Below are 18,628 nucleotides of genomic sequence, written 5' to 3' on the forward strand. Positions count from 1 at the left end.
GGAGAACATAGTACATAGTAAAAACAATAATGTACAATGATCAACTGTCAATGATTTAACTATTTTCAGCATTGCAAGGAATCATGACAACTCTAAGGGACTATTGACAATAAAGATCATCTCCCACCATAGGAGGGACTGATAGAGTCTGAATGCAGATGGAAGCATACTTGATCTATTCTATAAATTTTTCTTTAATGTAATTAGCATGTGGCTTGTTTTTTACAACATAGTGAACATGAAAATATGTATTATGAGAACACATATACAATTGATATCATATTACCTGCTGTCTTGGGGAAGAGTATGAGGTAGGAGGGAAAGACAACATGGAGTGCAAAATGTCAGAAAACAGTTATTAAAAATTATTTCATGGGGGCAGCTGGGTAGCTCAGTGGATTGGGAGCCAGACCTAGAGACGGGAGGTCCTAGGTTCAAATCCGGCCTCAGACACTTCCCAGCTGTGTGACCCTGGGCAAGTCACTTGACCCCCATTGCCCACCCTTACCACTCTTCCACCTAGGAGCGAATACACAGAAGTTAAGGGTTCAAAAATGTAAAAAAAAAAATAAAAAATAAAAAAAAATTATTTCATGTAATGTGGGAAAATACAAAAAATTAATAAAAATATTTAAATAAGAAAACAGTTACAAGTGAGGAGCCTGTGATTTTCCTCTTATTTTCCCAAATTTGGATTATATTATTGCTTGTGAGTTTCTTCAGAGGAAGACCTTGTCATAGTAAATTTTCTACTCTGCTCAATGTGTCTTTGCATAGGAAATGCTTTATAAAGTTTGTTGAATAAATGGGGAACAGACTACCCATAAAAGTAGTTTTGGTATTGTGTAGCTTCAGAGATATTTAAGATGGCACTTTTGGGGGGATAAATGGAAGTCTGGGATGAAAGTACCATGTTAAAATAGGAAAACATTATTTTAAAACTTCAAATGATGACAGATTTTAAATTTGCCTCAGAAAACTTTTTTTTCCTGTTTTTTTACTTCTAGTAATATATCCAATCCAATACCTTAGTGAAACTTAAAAATAAAACAAAACACATAACCCAGCAGTCTGGCTCAGGAAATAAAACAGATAAAATTACAGGGAGTGGAGAAAAAGAATAAAGAACCTTTTTTATGAGATTTTGTAGTCTGGGAAAATTAGCAGTTATTTTTCATGACTTAAAATCCTTTGATGATTTATTAGGACCGAGTGAGAATCTGTTGCTTTATGCTTCTGGGGTGAGAAAAATAGCATTAATGGGTTGCTAAAGAAGCAGGCAACAGGATAGGTCAGAACTGCATTCTTTGCAAAGTTTACACAAGTTATCTGAGTCGATTGTGAAAGCATTGGTCAATCTGAAGTACTGTAAATGAAAGATTTAAAAAAAAAAAGTCACTCTTTACTTCCTCTCTCTTCCCATTACTACCCCCCCTTTTTGAATGGGTTTAATTAAGCAGTCATTAAATTCCAGTAAGTTGAAGTGGGGGTACATGCAGAAAGTATTCTTTAACTAATTCTTTACACAATCCCAAAACTTGAAAATATTCCAAATGTGAACATGCCTATGTTTTTAACGACGAATCAGAGTGGAGATCAGAACTTTAGCAGTCAGTGGGAGGATACAGAGAATCCCGTTCAAACCCTGGCAAGGAATGGGTGCAGATTCGTTGAGTTTTGTGGTTTGGTTTTTGTTAGCTATTTTTTTTAAGCTTTGCTCAAGTTTCTGGTAGGTGGGACATTTAGTTAGTGGACTTTATTCAGGGAGTATTTTTCAACCTCTGAAACAAGATCTCATTTTTAGGAGTCAGAAGAGAACATTTCGCAGTCTCAGCAATAACAGATCCTAAATGTGTCCTGCTTACAGGTCCAAAAAATGAGATTTCCAGTAAAAATTGCTTTACTTCTGTTATGGAATATCTGTGCTGCACAAGGTAAGGATTCTGGGGACAGGCTTTTGTTTACCTGTAAGAAAACTAAAAAGCATTTGTTAATATGCTTTACACAGATGTACTGGGGAGGAGGAATCAAATTAAAGACTATAGCTGTATTCTTGTTCTATAGTTTATTGAGAGCTGATACACATACGGATATGTTAAACATGGCATCACTTTCAGTGGTGCATTTAGATTTTCGTTTTTTTAAATTTTATTTCCTGGAAAATATTATAAATTATTTTTGAAGTAGTAATTTTTGAGGTTTCTGAAAGAGTATTTGCTCAATTCATTAAGTAAAATATTGCTAAACCAAACAAACTTGTTTTGTTGAGTTTTTGTTTTACTGTTCTGGGAACTTTTCATGAATATTGTATAGTAAATTATATGACAAATATAGTAAACAACCATGCTATTATTACTGGATTGATAGCTAGTCTAGATAGAATCATTACCTAGAGTTTACATTTTTTTTCTTTTCAATTGCCAATAACCTAGGTGTTTTTTGAAAAAAAATCTAATCTACCATGAACAAAAATTCCTCACAATAACATAAAAAATATCATCAATTCAAATTTGTAGAAAATTAAATCTATGAACTGATAACTTTGATCCATAATTAAGTTCCTTTCAAGTTATATTTATAATGTGAATTACAAGAAAATTCTCTACAAAATGCAGTATTCTAGTAGGAAAACAGAATGAGATAGGCCTCGGAATGGTGAGAAAATGTATGAATGAGTTTCTGTTATCATACATAGATTTTAAGTGAATTTTAGTGTTTCACAGCAAATTGGTAGATTTGGCTTTGGGCACTTTACTTTTATTGCTTGTAAGGTAGGGGATAACTGGGATTGATATTGGTCATATATTTCATCTGCCTGTATTAAGTATCTTTTATTTGAGGAAAAAGTCACAACATAATATGAAAAATTCTGAATTTGAAGTCAACCAAGATCTGGGTTCAAATATTATCTCTGATATTAACTAAATGTGTGACAGTGAACAGTTCGTATAATCAGTCTAGGCTTTAAGAATCCTCATCTGCAAAATGGGGACAATGATACCTTTATCACCTAACTTACCAGGTTGTTGTGAAGATCTAATAAAATTCTACATGTGAAATGTTTCACAAACCTTAAAGTATTATATCGATACCAACTATTGTTATTCTTAGGGTTATCAGAAATATCATGTCTATGTAATATAATATTACATATATATTTAAAGTTCACAGATTGATTGAATTAAAGTCTTGAATTAAAGACTGAGTTGAAACCTTTAAAGGATTAAACAAGTCAGAGTGTAAGTATGTAAGTGTGAGGATGCACTGGTAGAAATTCCATGCATAGGAATTAGAAAAAAATATTGTATAAGGTGAAGAAGTATCAGCTGTGTTGAGGATGGGGATAGATGAGGTGGGAGAGAGGAGTGATAGCTCAACTTAGGCTGGAAGATAGATTATGTGGAAAGCAAGAAGAGTGAAATTTAGAAAGGTATTGAGGTGCCATAATTTTGAAGATCTGGAATGTAAGGACTGAAGAGTTTGAATATTATCCATTTATTTTTATTTACTTATTTTTAATGTCACATATTTTTATTCATATGTTTATAGGGTAGGTGGTGGCAAGGACCTATCCTCTACATGATGGGAATAAGGAATACAGAAGGAAGGTAGAATAAATAGTATATTCTAATTTATTAGATAAGAGACATGAAGGAGAGGGCCAAGCATAGCTGAAGGTAACAATAAGGTTTTAAAAACTGGAGTGAGACTAAACAATGACAACAAAAACAAACCTAAACATTATAATTGCAATGATCCAACTTGGCTCTAGAGTAAAGCTGATAATGTATATCTCCTTCTGTTCTTTGGCAAGATAGAATATTATATATATTGTCATTTAGAGCTAATGTTTTATTTACTTTTACTTAACTATTTTTTTGTCTGTCTTTTTAAAATTGTTGTTACAAAGGGGTGTTGTATGTATGGGGAGAGGGATAAGAATATGTATATTTGGAAATAAAAGTGTTCTAAAAATAAAAGGTACCAATCTGCCCTTTCATACATTTGCCCAAACGGTCCATCTGGATTGTATAATACATCTTTCAAGACCTACTTCCAATAAATTCTTTACTGTGAAGTCTTCCTTGATGACTTCAATTTCTCTTAAAGGACATTATCTTGATCTCCTCTGTGCAAATATTGTATTTTACCTTTTGCTGTATTTATTGATTTGCATGTTATATCTCTCCTAATAGAATGTAATCTCCTTGAGGACAAGGATTATATCTATTATCTTTTTATTTCTAGCACTTAAAATACTCTCTTACACAGAGTAGGACCTATATATGTGTGTATACACACACATATCTGGGGAGGGGAGAGAAAGATAGATAGATAGAGAGAGAGAGAGAGAGAGAGAGAGGGAGAGAGAGAGAGAGAGAGAGAGAGAGAGAGAGAGAGAGAGAGAGAGATACAGACAGACAGAAGAGCATTTAGTTGTCCAGAACTCCTCTAAGTTGTTGATGATAAAAGGTGGAAAAAATGTATGGTTTAAAGAGCAGAGTCCTATGGCATATTTTAGAAATTTCTTTGGACATATCTGGTCCAAAATTTTGTAAATTTATCTGAAGGAACTATCTTGCATTCCATGTTTTTCTGTCTTTTTTTTACAAGAATATTGTGTGAGAATTTGACAAACCCTCTGTAAAATCAAGATACATTTTATTATGTTCATACACCACTGAGGATGATCATAAATATGAAACTTTGTATCATGGAGACAATTGCTCTCTATTGTTTTCTGTTATATACTGTTAGAATTTTGACCATGATTCTCACCCATATCCATTTCACTTTTTATGTATTGGCTTTATCCATTATGTAAGGCCACATTTCTTCATTCATTGGCTTTATCCATTGAAGAAATTCCATCCTACCATTCTGCTTCCGATTCATACTCTATTCTCATTGTATCTTTAAATTCAAACATAACTATCTGGGTGACTCAGATGATCAGGCTTCTAGAGTCAGATAGGTGAAAATTCACTGTGATTAAAGTTGCATTGATAATTTTTAGCCTATTTGAAAGAATCCAAAAAAGTTATCAAAGTCTGCACATTATATTTTTCTATCGTAAAACCTTTTGACTCATGATATTCTCAATCTTCACCATTGTCTTTAAGTAAAATACTCCAGGTTATGTATTCTTCTCTTCCCTTATGTTTATCCTCCATAAAAGTTCTCCTATGGCCACATCAGCATAGTACTCTATCAAAATTATAAAATGGGAAAAAGTTGCTTTTTTCATGTCTGCTTTCAGAACTTTTCCCCTGCTGTTCTATATTCCTTTTCTTAATACTCCATAGCTAACCAGTATCCCCTATATTGTGGCTTTACTCATGGAAGCAATTTAGTATAATGGAAAAAAAAGAAAATCATGAGAGATCAAAAATGCACAATGAAATAAGTGTACTCAGAGCTTGAGAATCTGAATTAGAACAATGGCTGTACTATATATATACATATATATATATATACATATATGACTTGGGTTGAGTCAGTTCACTTCTGCAGGGGATTCAGTTTCCTCATCTGTTAAATAAGATAATTGAATCAGATATGGTATTGAATTGTTCTGGAGTTCTCCAAGTTGTTGAGGATTAAATGTTGGATAACTATTGGTATAAAGGGCAAAATTCTATGATACAGTGTTAGAAATTTACTTGGGAATTTCTGGAATTAGGTAAGATCTTTTCTACCTCTAAATCTATGGTCACATGAACTGAGTAGATTTAGGTTCCAACATTTACCAGTTATTAGACCAATTAATCTTAATAATCTTCTGACAATCCAAAATGAAAATGACACTCTTAAATGATTTCTGTTTTTGTGGTACACAATGGCTACTAGAAAAGTAAAAATATATTTTATATTGCTTTGATCTGACATCAAAAATCAAATTTTATTTTTCCATGGAAATAATTGTTGCTTTAGCATCCATCACATGGAGACTTTTATTAAATTTTAATAAATTTTATTAAATTACTTGAAAGGAAGTATCATGATATGAAATGGCAAGAGCATTTTATAGGAATCAGAAAATTTTGAGTTCAATTGTAGCTGTGACAATATCATGATTCCTTAGGCAAATCTCATAACAACTCAGGACCTCAAATTTCTCCATCTTTAAAGGAGAGGTTTAGACTGGATGATTTCTAAAGTCCCTTTGAAATCTGAAGTCATATGTTGTGGATTTTACTTTATATATATCTGAATTTCAGTTTCTTTATTTGTAAAATAGGGACAGTAAAGATTTATTATGAAGCTCTTAAGGTGCAATGCAATTGACCAAACTTTTTAAAACATTTACTACATGGGAGACAGTGCTAGATATTGGGGGATAAAGATAATAACTTGAAAAAGGAAACAGTTGCTGCCCTTAAGGAGTTACATTTAACTGGAAAGATAGTTTATGTTAAAAGATAAGTAAATACAAAGAATATTAAATCTTCAAAATTTATACATATTCCTATGATTTTATTAGTAACCCAGTTTTCACTTGGTATTGGCAATGGCACATTCAAAGCTATTCTTGGATTAGAAAAAAATGAGAGATCAGATGTGCACAAGTTTGTGGTATGACTGGTATTCTTCACTGGTTTTATTCTTGCTACACTTATGAAGAACTTGTGAATTCATTGCATATTTCCATTGTTTGCATTTAAAATTGAAGTTTGGGACTGTAATTATGACCTCAAAGACCAGTGCAAGTTCTTTGGGCTCAAAGTCTAAGCATGCAACATCAGTGATACTGCTTAGTCAGGGATATAAAAGTGTTAGATAAACACCATGCTAAATAAACTCCAGTCAGCAGTCACTGTTAGCATGAAATGTGACATTTATTAAGATTCACTAAAACAACAAAAAGGAGGAAACCATTTATTGTACTATACATTTCACATGCTATAAAAAGTAAACATTATCTAAAAAACAAATTGATTACTTGAGATGTTAGGACCAAAGGTCATTGAATTCTAGGGAATTACTAGCTAAGAAAATGTTTTGTATGTTACAAATTTTATTTTGTGTACTTCATTTTTTGGATTATTTCATGATTACCGTGTTAGGATGAGTGCCTATGATGAGAAATATTGTTTTGCTACAAAGAATTGTATGTAGAAAAGTATATTTTCAGCATTTGCTAGTTAAAGATTACAGTTTTTTATGGCATTGGGAATCTATTCCCCTCGTTCCATAGGTTCAATGTATCAATATTTGCGTTTCTGACTTTCATGCCATTTCCTAGGAATATTACATCCCTGAAATTTGAGGACCTAGTGTAATTTCAGGATGAAATATGCACTAAGTGGCTTGAGAAAGTTTCATAAGAAGTGATACTTGAGGAGGATGCCAGGTCTAGAGATATGAGATCCTGAGGTCAAATTTGTCCCCAGACACTTCCTAGCTGTGTGACCCTGGGCAAGCCACTTAACTCCCATTGGAGTCTTGATGATTTTTATGCCTTAGAACCAATACACAATATTTAATCTAAGATGAAAGGTTATTGTTTGTTTGTTTTTTTAAGTGATTCTTGAGGTAAACTTTCAAGCAAATTTATGAAATAGTTTAAAAGCAACCCTTTTACATTTCCCTAATTGAGTACTATCCCACTTAGCACACAAGTTTTTCAAACCTTTTCATCCCTTAACAATCCTCTTATGGTGCTTCTTCCCTTTACCTTCTAAACTGAATATTTTGTCTCAAATTTCACTGTGCTATTCTCCTCTCTTTTTCATCTCATACAACCAAGATGCCTTCTGATACTTTCTCCTCTTTTACATAATAAGGTGGGCTCCTTCTTGCCAAAGTAATCTCTCTCCCAGATTCTCTAACAAATTGTCCCCCCCATCATTCTCTTGTGAGATAATATTCATAAAGATTTTATTCTATTTTCTTTCATTTTTTTAAACCCTTGTATTTCGGTGTATTGTCTCATAGGTGGAAGATTGGTAAGGGTGGGCAATGGGGGTCAAGTGACTTGCCCAGGGTCACACAGCTGGGAAGTGGCTGAGGCCGGGTTTGAACCTAGGACCTCCTGTCTCTAGGCCTGACTCTCACTCCACTGAGCTACCCAGCTGCCCCCTATTCATAAAGATTTTAAAACAATACCTGGCCCATGTTTAATGAATGCTTGTGCCTTTCTCCCTTTTGTAAACTCCTTGAGAAGGATATCTACAATAGGTCATCATTCTCTTCTCTGATTTTTTATGCTTTCTATAATTGCCTTCCATCTTTATTATTCAACTGAAACTACTCTCACCAAAATTATTAATGATCTTTTAATTGCCAAATCTAATGACTTTTTAAAAAAATTTCATTCGTCTTGACCTCTCTGCATTTCCTGACACTGTAAATCACTCTCTTCTCTCAGCACAAGAAGATGGAGAGAATGTAAAAGTGCAAAGATTCAAGTTGAAGGAGAGTTTTTGACCTTTCAGCCAGGGCTTTGGGGGGGGAATAATGAAATATCTTCCTTATAATGTAGGAATGAGGGATTCAGGAGGTAGAAATTGTCCTGCCACTGTTTGATGGGGGAACCATTTGATTAGAGACCTCTACCTCCAGGGACTATTAAGAATGAGCACCGGAATCAGAGCTAGAACAGTGTCAGAGACCCTCACTCCGAATCCAGGGGAGTAGGTAGGGGTGTAGGGAGGAAGCAGGGAGAGGGAGAATATTAAGGGAATCTACCAGAGTTCTTTTTTTTTGCCTCATTCCCCTCTTTATTGGAATGTTAGAGAGCAATAAAGCACATATACAACATACCACAAGGTAAAGCACCATAGCAAATATTTTTAGTTACAGAGATTTCTTTCCATCAATTTAAACAAATTCCTTTAAAACAACTGAGTTAGTCTGATAGATGGACACCCACCAAACAGGGGGACTAAGGATTTACACATTTTCAAGTGTTCATTCATACCATCTCTTCTGAAATTATTCTTCTTTAAATACTCTGCTGTAAGAGGACACTGAAATGTGGAGGGTCACAATACAGATTCTTTGGAGCTGTAGTGAAATTAATCTGTATAAGGAAGAAGGAGACATCATAGAAGCCATCAAATTAATGTTGAGTCACTGGGATATCTGAGCTTCCGTGGCCTGTGCTGTCCTCTCTGGGATTGTCTGATTTATCTTCTTCAAAAGGTTATTCATATGAAAACAACATGATTGAATCTGTTTGTCCCATGTCGGCAAAACCTCCAGGGTTTCAAAATGAACTATTCCATCAGTATGATCTATAAATCCATTCCTATGTCCTTCTGTAATCATTTGAGATGCTATCTTCTCTGCCTTAGCTTCAGGGATCTCTAAAAGAGTTCCAAGCTCTTCAAACATAATATTATTATATAACTTGCTTGCAGGCAAGAAATTGTGCTCAATGAAAGCTCTGTCCAAGATGCTGGAACACAAAGTCATATTGCTGATCAGTACCAGAGCTAAGCCTAGACACATGGTTCTTTCCCCTAGATCATACTTTCTCTTAAAAACACATCAACTGCAGTTGTTTTTTGGTGAGATGTCAACCTAACAGCAAATTCTTGAAGCTGATTTCCTGTAATAATCTAATCTAGATACATTTTCTCTAGAATTCCATAGGCTGCAAACTGTCCTGCTGATGCTAAGATGGCACAGTGCAAAGCACTCTGGTGACTCACTTTCATGGACTGTCATCTTGGATGAGAGCTTATTGTATGTTTGGGCAGCTTCAATGAACTTCCTTCTATAATCAAGAACACAAGCATAACACACGTTGTAATGGATCTGCAATTGTTCATTAGTTGATTCATTCTGGAGTAGGGAAGCTCAGTTGATGTCAACCTATGCCTGCACTGGGTCATTATCTTCCAGATAAAGCCTGGCAATTTTCAGATAAGTCTCCATTTTATAATTCACATTATACTGCTTTTGTCCTGTTTCCAAGGGAATTCCCACCAACACTTGTGCAGCATTTCTCCAGTCTTCTTTCTCATATATTGATGTAAGATACTGCCTTATTGAAGCAACCTGCTCCTCAAATGAAACGACTCTGAGCTGGATCTTTTCCAAGGTGAAATGAGAGATTTCTTTGGTGGAGCTGTCAGGTAGATTAGATAGGTGTGTGCAGAAATCAGTCAGCAACTGCCAAGGGATCACTAGACTGACATTCTCATTTACTATTGCTTCCACAAAAGCTTTTAAAGCCTTAAGCTGTTCTGCCCCAGGCAACTGAATAGCTTTTTCCAATATCTGCCTGGTACTTACCTGCCAGGTCCTTGTGAGACCCACTGGAGTTCATGAGCTGGCCCAAATCCTGACACACAGCCCCAGAGTTCTTAAAAACAAGGTCCACTTCAGCCTTGGAGTCTTATGCTAAGAGATTGGGGGTTGAGGAAAACTCAGAAAGCACCTTGCTGTTAGAGACAGTGCTCAGCTTCTGAATTCCTAGTATCTTTGGCTTCTCAGGAACAGGAATTTGGAATAGTTCTGAGGCCCCTTGTGAGTAGGACCTCTACTGCTGCTGCTCCCTGGAAGCCCAGGACATGTGCAGAGCAGGAGTCCTCTTTCAAACAGCTTTTTCTTGAGGCTTAAGTGAAAAAATTGATGCAGTTTTGCTGGTGGTCGTGTGGTGGTTGTTGTTGTTGTTGTTGTTGGTGGTGGTGGTAGTAGTAGTATGTAACTATTCACATACATATTCACAGCATGGGTCGTAATATCTAGCAGATTCTTATCCAGAGGACAAATCCTATGTAATGGTTCCTCACTTCTCTAGTACTTGGAAGTTTGAGGCACTGTTAAGAAAGTAAGGCCACAAACTTTAGGCAAACATCGATAGACAGATAATCTTTGATCAATGCAGGAGCTTTGAGAAATGAAAAAAAATGACCATCTGGCAACAGAGACAATATAACCTATGAGAAATGATCCCAATTGAACAGGGGAGGGGCAGATTCCATAGAACTCTGCATCATCTGATGAAGGACAAGCTCAGTTAAGTAATCCATCTAGCACAAATGCCACACTCATTTGGGAGCTATTTGGAGACTTTTTTGAAAAAACAGGATTTTTAGACTTTTTATTACTAGGAGTTAGGAATTGCCTTAACTCCATGTGTGTACTCCATGAATGTCTTACTCTCCTTTTACTCTAGATTTGAATCCACTGTTCCCAAGGATGCTCTGTGTGATTATGAGAGAATGCAATCCAGGTTTATGAGGGAAAGTTTTGCTGCCATTGTTTTTACTTTGTCATGTTGATAAATTCCTTTAATAAGAACTCATCATATGTATTGGCTGATTTGAAATGTTAAACATTTCAGATGGGGCTCTCATATAAGCTATAAAGTATTAGGAAGGTAATTCTCTTGGCCTCCCTAGAAACTTGAGACCCACCCTGGTGACACAACCTGAAATGCTGTGAGTGCTGACTTTAAGATGAGTAGCCCAAAGGAGGGATGACAAATATAAATTCACAAAACATTTTATTAGCTTTCTTCCTAAATTACATAAACATTAACTGCTTATATTTAAGTGATAAAATTATGACAAGATTTTTTTCTCAACCTAAACAAAATCATAAATATGGCAATTGTGTACTTAGAAATCATGTACCCTTGAACTCCATTTCCCAGTACCCCACTCTCTTCCTGTTGTTATGTACTGATGTAGGCAGGATAGAAATTCTCCCTTTTTCTGCCTCTCTTCCTCTTGTCTTCCTGTCATGGCTTTGGTGGAGTGGGCTTTTTGAGCAGGTAGATTATCTTGGGCACATGGTTTTATTTTGTTAGATAATTACCTTTTTATTCCCTTACTTCTAGTAATTATTAATAAATCTTATACAATATAATATTTGGAGTTATTGTATATTAATTTAAGCTTACACAATCCATTAAAAGTTCCTTATCACTGCCCCCCAAGGGGTTTTCCATACATTGCACTGTGTAACTAGAAAGCATAGTGTTAAGTAAAAATTTGATAAACTGTATAGAATGGAAAAAAAAGTATTAATGTTAAATACATATACAAAAGCCCTTTTCTACTCCTTCCCATCACCTGCAAACACAGAGTCCTTAGACTAACTTTTAAGAAACTTCATGATCTGCTAACAACATTTATTTATAAAATTATTTCATAATGTTTTGGCTAAACCAACATTCTATTTCTTGTTATTGTACATTCCCACAAGAAGTAACTTATACCTAGAACACACTCATCATTCCCATATCTCAGAATCCTTGTCTTTTTTAAAGCAGACAAGCACTGATGCCTCCATAAAGTATTCCCTGATCTCTTGTTTTGTAGTGCTCTCTATCACCCCACAATTTTCTTTGTATCTTACTTTTTTGCATACGTGCTATTATTTCCTCATTAAAACATACATATCGGAAGATACTTATTTCTGTCACACTGGGCAGAGAAATTAGGCACAGACATGGGGGCAATGGGCACTAGATTCCAGTAGTGTTGGCTGGGGCAGTGGGCAAAAATGTGGGCCCCAGCAGTAATGGTGGATTAACAGATATAGATAAGGATCCTAATAACAACAGACAGCAGTGAACAGGGAGGCAGGCTACCACAGTGGAAAGCAGCAAGCAGAGAAGCAAAACCCAAGTGATAGTGGGCAATTAATTAGCTCTTGTGCAATAGGAGACCAGTGAAAGAAAAGTGAGTCTTTGTATGTGTAATGAGAAAGGGCATCCTCCATTTAACCACCAAGGTGATTTTCCTGTAGCATAAATCTGATCATATAATGCCCACTATCCCCTTTCCTCCTCTCCAATAAACTTTAGTGACTCCATATCATCACCAGGATCAATTACAAAGTCCTTCATATGTCATTTAAACCCTTTCATAACCTTGGCCTCTCCTGTCTTAATCTATTTCTACTCCCTGCTCCTTACTGTTCTATCCGGTGACATCTGGTCTCTTTGCTATTCTGTAAAAAAAGACATTCCATCTCTCTCAGCTCTGGGCATTTACTCTGGCTCTCCCTCAGCCTTGGAATGGTCTCCCTTCTCATCTCTACCACCAACTCTCAAGGCTTCTGTTAATTTTTTAAAAAAGAGTTGCTGGGAAATCCTTCTGGGTAGATGTCTGGCTTTATTGTGTAAGAGAAATCACAGAACCAGAGGTCTGCAGGTTGCCCCCAATTCAAAATCTGAGGCCTTCATCATTGGTGATGATTTTTTTAAAGGTTTTTAAAGGCAAAAAGAAGAACTTAAAGAGTTGGTGAGGGAGGACTTACAAGGGTGACTCTTGATGTAAGTAACAGGAAATTATACATCACAGACAGGTCAAAAGCTTCTTTATAGGCTGTTCTTGACATTGTACATTCCAGCCCTCAGTTCTGAGAAATCCTCAATCCCACAAGAGTTCTCTGAGAGACCTGGTCTCTGAGAACTTTGGATGATTTCTGGCCCCTGTAACTTCCTGCATAGATTGGTTTGATAGAGCTACATTATAAAATGGATTCACATTTAGGATTAACAAAATAAGAACACACACTTAAAATTATAATAACAATACACAGACTTGAAATTATAGCTCAGGTATTATCCTGAAGCTACATGCTTAATCTGGTTACATACACAGTTTCTTGCCTGGGATATTCTTACTACAAATCAAACAGTTACAAGGTGTCAAATTAAAGGGATTCTTAAACTAATAAAAATGAGGGGCTGCTTAATTAAATTTCCTTCTTACATTCCCTGCCTATGCCCTCCCCAAATATACCTGGCAGTGGGCTAATACAATCAAAATGCATAGTGGGCATTCCTTTATGGATGACACATGGACCAGAGCAGGCATTCCAGATGACAATGGAAGGAAAAGAACTAAATTAAACTAAACAAAAGGAAAGGAAACAGTCAGAGGTCGGTGGAGACATTGTCATGGAAGTATCAGGGTCTGCTGGTGATGGATGTTGCTGGGTTGACAGTTGTTGATCCAGTCTTGAGGACTGTCCTACAGGAAAGAGTGCCCTTGGCAGTAACTGCAGAGAGCTGTACTTTGAAGATGGGCTGATGATATGGTTATATATGGGGTGATTGAATGCTTGTTCCAGGAATGAATTAGGACTGCTGGTACTTCTAGTCCAGAGTTAAAGGAAGTGGCCTAGAAAGGAAAGTCTGCAACAACAAATGCCTGTTGTTTCAATGGTTCTTCAAGGGTAATAGATATTATAATTAACTGAGTCACAGTTGCTAGAATAGTATTTATGGCCAGGAGGGTCAGAGGCAGAGTCCAAATATTCACTTGTTTATTCAGGCATTATTCTTGGTAGTTCCATGGTCCCAGGTTGGTCATTTTGGATTGGTAGAAGGAGGTAGAGATGAAAAAAACAACTACATAAATTATATGCTGTGGAATCTGTTCTGTAACTTCAAGGGAATAGGAACAATTTATCTGGTATGATCTGAACAACAAATGACAGTGAGGGCTTTGGGAAGGATGATAGTGCTCAAGAATTTTATAAGAACAGGTTGACAGTAACATATTTTCCAAACCAGTATTTTATAATTGTCCAAGACGATCATCAAATAATTCAGATTTTAGTCATGCCTGGTTGCATAGGAAATTTCTCTGGTGTCCTTTTGTCCTGAGTAACTGCCCAAGAGGTGTCTTTTTACTTCCTTTTTTTTCCCCCAGTTCAAGACTTGGCAGTTGAAAATTTCTCAAACTCTTCCCCAGATATGTACCCTCTCCCAGCCAGGACAATTACACTTTCTGTGGTAGGACAGAAATTACTAATCTGTGTACTGACTACAGGGTCATACAAAAAATCAGACTGGGAATAGGAGTATGACAGGAGCAATATTAAAGAACATTTTTTCCTAATGTAAATTGTAGCAGTAGCAGAGGAACTGCAGGTTTCAACACAGGGTAGTAGCAACAGTTTGCATGTAGAAAATAGTCAGACTTATAGCAATAGTTTAGATCGAATTGAAATATTACAGTATACAATATAATTCAGAGTGGACCCTCAAATTCAAAGATAATTAACAAAAAAAACTGAATTCAAAATTACATCAGGCAACGAACTAAAAGTGAAACAAAAGATAATTTTAACAGATGTTTGAATATAGTGGCAAGTATTTAAAAATCTTCAGAATGGAGCTTAACAGATAATAGTAAGTATACAATTATTATTTTTTCAATTGAAAGATGAAAGGGGATGATAAGGAGTTTTAAAGTAAAGTTTCTAATAAAAGATTTAGGTTTTTGGACAGAAATTTCAGTCTAAATTTAGTGCTTTAAAAAAAATTAACCTCTGATAAGATTTTAACGGGGGATCATTTTGAGCATAACTCTGAAAACTCTCTCAAACCTTAAAACACTTTTTCCAATAGTCACACTGTAAATGATGTTTAACAATATTAAAGCCCCTTGCGTATAGTAGTTAGTAATATGATGATACTTTGTGCATTTCAATTTACTTTTCATTATTAACTTGATTTACCAAATCTAAAATAATTAAAGAACATGAGATTATTGAAATTTCTGTAACTGATAGCATGATATTAGAGAACAAAGTTAGTTCTACTGTCAACCAAGTGGATTTAAAAACTATTATTGGAATAAATACTTTCACCAGTAGCATGTAGCCTTATACAATTTAATGGGGAAACATTTTGCAAATACTGAATTTTGATTTCAGAACCTGAAAGTTTTCTATTTTTCAAATCCTAAATATTAAGAGAACAATTCAGAACTGATATTTATCACTTTCAAAGCAGTTCAATTCTCCTAACTTAAAATTATTAACTTTTAACATATAAACCCATTATTTTGAAACAGGCATAATTTAGAAATCTCCAGTGGAGAAATTAAAAGTATTTCTCTCTGTCATATACTTCATTTCTGATTATTTTAATGTGTATTTTTGTTACGATCCCATTTCAACATGGCCAGCATTGATGATGGAAGAGAGAGTAAATAATGCTTAGAAATTTATGCATACGTATATTTTTAAAATAGCAAAATCGTATTATTCAAAATGTCCTCTCCCCTGTAGCTAATCAGACTGAGGGTAGAGGCATAAATGAAGGTAAAGCTTGAAAGCATCTGTTAATATGAATTAAAACAAATAGTATAAATAAATAGACTAGAAAAGAAAACACTGGAGTAGAGTATCTCCCTTATGTTCTATAAGGGAAAAATAAATTCTAAGTTCTAAGTCTCTAACTGATTTTTTTTCTATGTAAAGCTAATCCCTTGAAGAAATTCCTGGCATCTAGGTGTAAATTTCTTAAAAATAGTCTCCACAGATTCTGTTATTTCACTATATCCAGCAACTAACTCTCTAGCTTCTTTTAAAATGTACATGGGGGCAGCTGGGTGACTCAGTGGAATGAGAGCCAGGTCTATAAACAGAAGGTCCTAAATTCAAATCTAATCTCAGACACTTTCTTGCTCTGTGCAAGCCAGTTAACCTCATTGCCTAGCCCTCACTATTCTTCTGCCTTGGAACCAATACATGATCTTAATTCTGATTCAGATGTTGAGTTTTTTTTAAAAGAAATGTTGTACATATTTCCTCTCAATGATTTTTAACCTTTGTCATGTTAAGCTGAACAGGAAGCTTACTCTGCCCACATGCTTTCATCAGTTTCCTGGGTGGCCTGTCAGGTGGAATAGAGCTAAACTCACTTCCCTTTTTTTTTCCTAGCAAATTCACAGCCTGTGTAACGAGCCTAAGGTTTTCTTGTGCATATAAACAAAACAGGGAAATAACAAGTTCAGTATCTGTGGATAGAAGTGTCTGTGACTGTGACCAGCAGGAATCTAAGTATATAACTAATATAAAATTCTTTTGGTGAGTATTTTTAGAACCTTCTCTTAAAATAATATAATTTATAATGTCAAAGACTTAAAAAAAGAATAAAAACAGTGACAAAACTGAGACGAAAACAGACCACAAGTGAAATTATTTCACCTTGCTGAACAAGCAGGTCTGTCAGAACAAAATTTACCCTGACCTTCTCACTTAAAACATAAAAGAAAGCTTCCAGGTTTTTTCCCCCTACTATCTCATAGATGAAAGTAGACTTCCTCTGGGGAAAACCGTCTTCTCTTATGAGGGAAAAATCTTAAAATTGTGAGTTCTCATCCAAATATTCTCTCTCAGGATGCAAGAGCTCTTGACCAGAATACCCCTGTATGCATGCAAAAATACCTATTTTTCCCCTAAATTTTATCAAAAAGAAAAATCAGCTATCTATAAAACACAGATAGACCTAAAACTAGGACAAACATGAAACAGACCACATAACAGGAAGAACCACAGGAACCTGCAGGAGACCGAACATGAGAGGAGTGCAGAACCAGAGTTCTTTGGAGAAGTATCCAGGCATCCCCAGAGGCTCACTTGAGGGTCTCATGTCCAGAGTCTAGACCTGGTCTCAATGGGGTGCCACTATAAAAATAAAATGCTAGGAGACTGTTCTGAGTAAATATGTGGCTTTATTTTAACAGAGAAATCACAGGGCCAGAAGTATGTAGGTTTCGTCTCACTTCAAAACCTGACCATTGATATTGACAAGTTTTTAAAGGCAAAAAGAAGAATTTACAGAATTGGGAGGGGAAACTTATAAGGGTCACTCTTGATCTCAGTAACACGAAATTTTAGATCGTGTCCAGGTCAGAACACTTTTGACCAGGCTTTTTTACAGGTCATTCTTGATATACTACATCCCAACCCTCATTTCTGAGAAATCCCCAATCCCAACAAGAGTTCTCTGAAAAACTTCATTTCTGAGACTTTTAGATAATGGTTCCTGTAACTTCCTGCATGATTTTGTTTGATATAAATGCTTTATAAAATTGGTTCAAATGTCAGTGATTGTTTTATGTAACAGGACTATGATTTTAGAGTACAACTGTATTGGCTTTGCTACCTTTGAATTTATTATTAAAAATCCTTTAAGATCTTTTAAATTTCTCTTCTTTCTTGCCTTGAACATTTTTATCCTCAAATACCCTTCAGATGAGTTTGTTTAGTTGGATCTCACCAAGCTTCCTTTAAGTTGATTTTACTTTCAGATTCTCTTAATTTTATGAGGCAATACTCATAATTTTCCAATTTCTTTCTCCTCATGATTTAAATTTTTTTATTTTATTTTCTCCAATTACATAGAAAAACAGTTTCCAACACTTATAAAGGAATTTTGATTGTCAAATTTTCCTCCCACATTACTCACAACCTTCTGAGATGGTAAACAATCTGATATGCATTTGCATGTGGAATCATGTAAAATATTTTTCCATAATAATCTTATTTTTGGAAGGAAACTCAACAAAATTAGAAAAGGAAGTGAAAAAAGTTTGCTTTTGTACAAATTAAAAATCTATCAATTCTTTCTCTTTTCATAAATAGTATTTTTTTAACATGAGTTCTTTAGTATTGTTTTGGATCATTGTATTTCTGAAAATAGCTAAGTTATTTATAGTTGTTCATTGTACAGTATTACTCACACTGTGTACAGTTTTCTTTTGGTTCTATTTACTTCACTCTACTTTACTTTGCTTAAGTCTTTCTAGGTTTTTCTGAGCTTTTCCTAATCATCATTTCTTACAGCACAATTGTATTCTATTACAATTATATACTAGAACTTACTCAGCTAATCCCTAATTGATGAATTCTTACCCCC

The 18,628-nt window shown here is 35.1% G+C and overlaps 1 protein-coding gene and 1 pseudogene across 2 annotated transcripts in view; one reads left to right on the plus strand and one right to left on the minus strand.

Moving 5' to 3' along the window:
- The first annotated feature begins 1,837 nt into the window (after positions 1–1,837).
- Positions 1,838–18,628, plus strand: part of CFH (complement factor H) — a 167,608-nt gene continuing 150,817 nt past the window's right edge. For both annotated transcript variants that reach the window (XM_044676386.1, XM_044676387.1), the window contains exon 1: positions 1,838–1,934. In XM_044676386.1, coding sequence (XP_044532321.1) covers positions 1,877–1,934 — 58 coding nt within the window. In that variant the 5' untranslated portion in view covers positions 1,838–1,876. The remainder of the gene's footprint in view (positions 1,935–18,628) is intronic.
- Positions 9,076–13,305, minus strand: LOC123244512 (annotated as a pseudogene).

Source organism: Gracilinanus agilis, chromosome 4 (genome assembly GCF_016433145.1).
Source record: "Gracilinanus agilis isolate LMUSP501 chromosome 4, AgileGrace, whole genome shotgun sequence".
Classification (NCBI taxonomy): Eukaryota; Metazoa; Chordata; class Mammalia; order Didelphimorphia; family Didelphidae; genus Gracilinanus; species Gracilinanus agilis.